The 3,065-nt window shown below is 40.9% G+C and overlaps 1 protein-coding gene across 8 annotated transcripts in view; it reads left to right on the forward strand.

Moving 5' to 3' along the window:
* LOC137973929 (uncharacterized) overlaps positions 1-2,164 on the forward strand; it is a 16,456-nt gene extending 14,292 nt beyond the window's left edge. For 4 of the 8 annotated variants that reach the window (XM_068820835.1, XM_068820830.1, XM_068820834.1 and 1 more), the window contains one exon: positions 599-2,164. In XM_068820835.1, coding sequence (XP_068676936.1) covers positions 599-1,381 — 783 coding nt within the window. In that variant the 3' untranslated portion in view covers positions 1,382-2,164. The remainder of the gene's footprint in view (positions 1-598) is intronic. The other 4 variants (XM_068820832.1, XM_068820829.1, XM_068820828.1 and 1 more) reach the window with 2 other exon arrangements.
* The last annotated feature ends 901 nt before the right edge of the window (positions 2,165-3,065 follow it).

A 3,065-nucleotide genomic window follows, 5' to 3' on the forward strand; every position in this document is an offset into this window, starting at 1 on the left:
GTGTTCAAATTTGGCGCTCTCCCCGGTGTTTCCATAGCAAGTTCCGTATTGCACTCTATAACCTATTTATGCATTCGCCATTGGCCAATCAGAAACAAGATATTTTGTTGAGTATATAATAATCTTACTTATGATTACTTTCAATGTTGTTTTATTTTTATCAAAAGAGCTTTAAGGGGAGGTTTATTATTCGAGGAACTTTGGAAGATTTTAAAAAACGCGATATAATGTCGGTTGACATAATGGCAAGATAGTTGTTTCGTTCATTGTATTGTGTTCCAAATGTCTCGTTATGTTGGCTGCTAAAGCTAGGATAGAGGCACGCAACATCAACATCGTTTACACCTGCAACAAAGCGCCGAAATTAAGAAGCATAACGTGCAGGAAGTGCAAAAGAGCTTCAACACCTTATGTCGATGATGTATGCCTCTTGCCTTACAATTGAGTTATTTATAATATAATGATAAACACAAACTAAATGAGAAAAAACTTCGTTATTTCAATTAATCAGAACATGTTACCTCGCAATTGTGGCCAGTACTGACACTTTGCTTCCAAACGAACTTTCCCTTTTTACGGAATCCATATCTTTGTTTAGGTGGTGTGCAAGTTTTTCACTGACGGCCTTCAACTCACCAGAGAGGATAAGGCAATACTTGCCAATGAAAAACACGCTTACAAAGATATCGAATATCAACCGATTGCTGGCGGCCGAAATTTTGGTCTTCGATATCTCTACCAAATGATGTGGGCTGCGGCCAAGTATAATTTCACGTATTTCCTTCACCTTGACGATGACTATTTCGTGTGCCTTGAGAGGCTCAAAACTGAGTTGCGTTACAGGCCTACCAAGATGTTAACCTGGGGGTGGTATCATTGTGTAACCAATCTCATTCGCATGGACGAGGCCTGGACGCTTTTTAGTCATGATGTTGTTACCCGTTTACTGTCTCAAGACCCTCAGCAAATCCTTTGTCACCCACACGCTGGCCTGCAAGTTGGAGGTTGGATTCACAGTGTCTTCAATAAAAGCGATAATTTAATTTATTTTGACGATCGAAGGCTTCACCATGCTCCACGAGCGAGGAAAGTTAAGATGTTTGAAAACTTGACCAATGCATGCGATTCCTTCATGGGCATTCATGGAGGCTCGCCAGAAATGATGCTGAGATTTTCGAAGTACGCTAACGACAACGCGAAGAAAGTCACAGTTTTAACTGAAGTTTCACAAACATGTGATAAGCCTTTTGTACTTGACTTGTCTAAAGCGGGTCAATTTGACCTCAGACCCTGTGTGCAAAATCCACAATGGACCCCCGGAGAATTAATGTGGAAAGGGGTCGATTTTGGGACGAAGAAAGGATCTCTTCCGTGCCCTTAAGCAGCCCGTCTCATCACTGTTTCTTTAGTAGATCTTGCGTTCTATTAACGCTCGATTAGCACATAAATACAACTGAATACAAATGAAATGAGATCAAGATTTCTCTTTTTTCAAGTTATATATCTTGGAAAGATCATCACTCTCTGTTATGCATTTCAGGGACTGGGAAATATTTCTGCTAGCTTTTAGGACATGCTGTAAACCGTGTTTAGCATTGGTAAGACCTAATAGCTGTCGTAGTGGTGGGAGTCTAACTGATTTCTGAATGGTGTCGCTTGGTTTGTAGTTAATTAGCCTTTGCAGAGTGTCGTAAATACAGTGAAACGTGTCTACTAAATGAACCTTCGCCTTTCGGTGACAAGAAAGAGCTTGTTCGTTCATTTGGAAGTGTTGCACTGTGTAAAGTTTCAAGTAACAATTTGAATTCCCGCAGTTAGGATTGAAGTTAATGACATCAGTGCCTGAAAATTCGAAGCCAATATGTCAGCTAATGGTTGCTTTAGAAGTTGAAAAGAAAATTTAGCGAACAATTGTTGGTTCAGAAACCCATAACTACAAGCAAGTTAATATGCGGTAACGGAGGGAATAACCTATATGTATAGCCATACTCCGTTGAAAACTATTTAAAAACTGTATCACACTGCGTGATTATTACAAGTATGATGTCTTACTGGTCAGTTTATATGACAGTGGACTGTGCGGTCCTGGTAAAAGCAGATAAAAATAAACCTGGTGGCATGGGTGCAATCTAAAAAATTTGAACTAATTAAATCATGGAAGCACGGATCCGCTCTCTTATTTAATTTTGTCTTGGCTATGGTTACTGCTAGTACATTACATTTAGGTTTCCTTGTTGACGGGCTCTTTGAGTCAAATTGTGTCTCTCACATATAATAAAACTCAGAAGAATGGTTTGAACTAGTTACTATTACAAAATCAGCTAAAAATCAGGACAAAGCACGTGATTTCACAAACCTACCTAATTTAAGACAACCCAGTCTCCACCCAATTAGACGCTCCATGAGCGTAAACTGGGTCGCAAAAACAGAAGGCACTAAATAGGCCTTATTCACGATAGCCGCCATGTTGGTTTTCAAATTGTCATGTAAATTAGCCATGTGTTATGCTGGGGGGCAAACATTGGAAAAAAGGCAAATTGCGGAAAATCGGCATGTTTGCACTTCTAGTTTCGCGGAAATTAGGGGTGCTTACCATTTGTCAGAATAAACCGGCCGGGATGACCGGTGAATAATGGTAACAGTTTTTCCAAAATCAGCAAACCAGCCCAATGAGATGGCGCTTACCATTTGCAATTATCTAAGGCTGATGAGAGACTGCTGTAAGGACACCAAAATGCCCCCCCCCCCCCCCGCTTGATTTTTGCAGGGGCATGTGTCGGCCGGGAAACTGGTGCGAACTTATGACGACATCTGACCTCGTTTTCGCTCTCGTTTTCGTACTTTGTAATCTTTGGTCCTTGGATCGAGTGAACACGTGCTTTGTGTGGTGGAATTTCAAGCCTCGGTAAGTTTATTGAATAGTCCTTTTAAGTGTAATGTTATTTAAACCCTTCGTCGGTTGCATTTATCGAAGTCTGAGGGAACTGTGTACGACTCCGCAGTGCGCTGTGTTGTTAGTCTCGCGCTAGACGAGAAACACTCACACCTTTGCTATCTGCAGCAAT

Source organism: Montipora foliosa, chromosome 10, assembly GCF_036669935.1.
Source record: "Montipora foliosa isolate CH-2021 chromosome 10, ASM3666993v2, whole genome shotgun sequence".
NCBI classification, from domain to species: Eukaryota; Metazoa; Cnidaria; class Anthozoa; order Scleractinia; family Acroporidae; genus Montipora; species Montipora foliosa.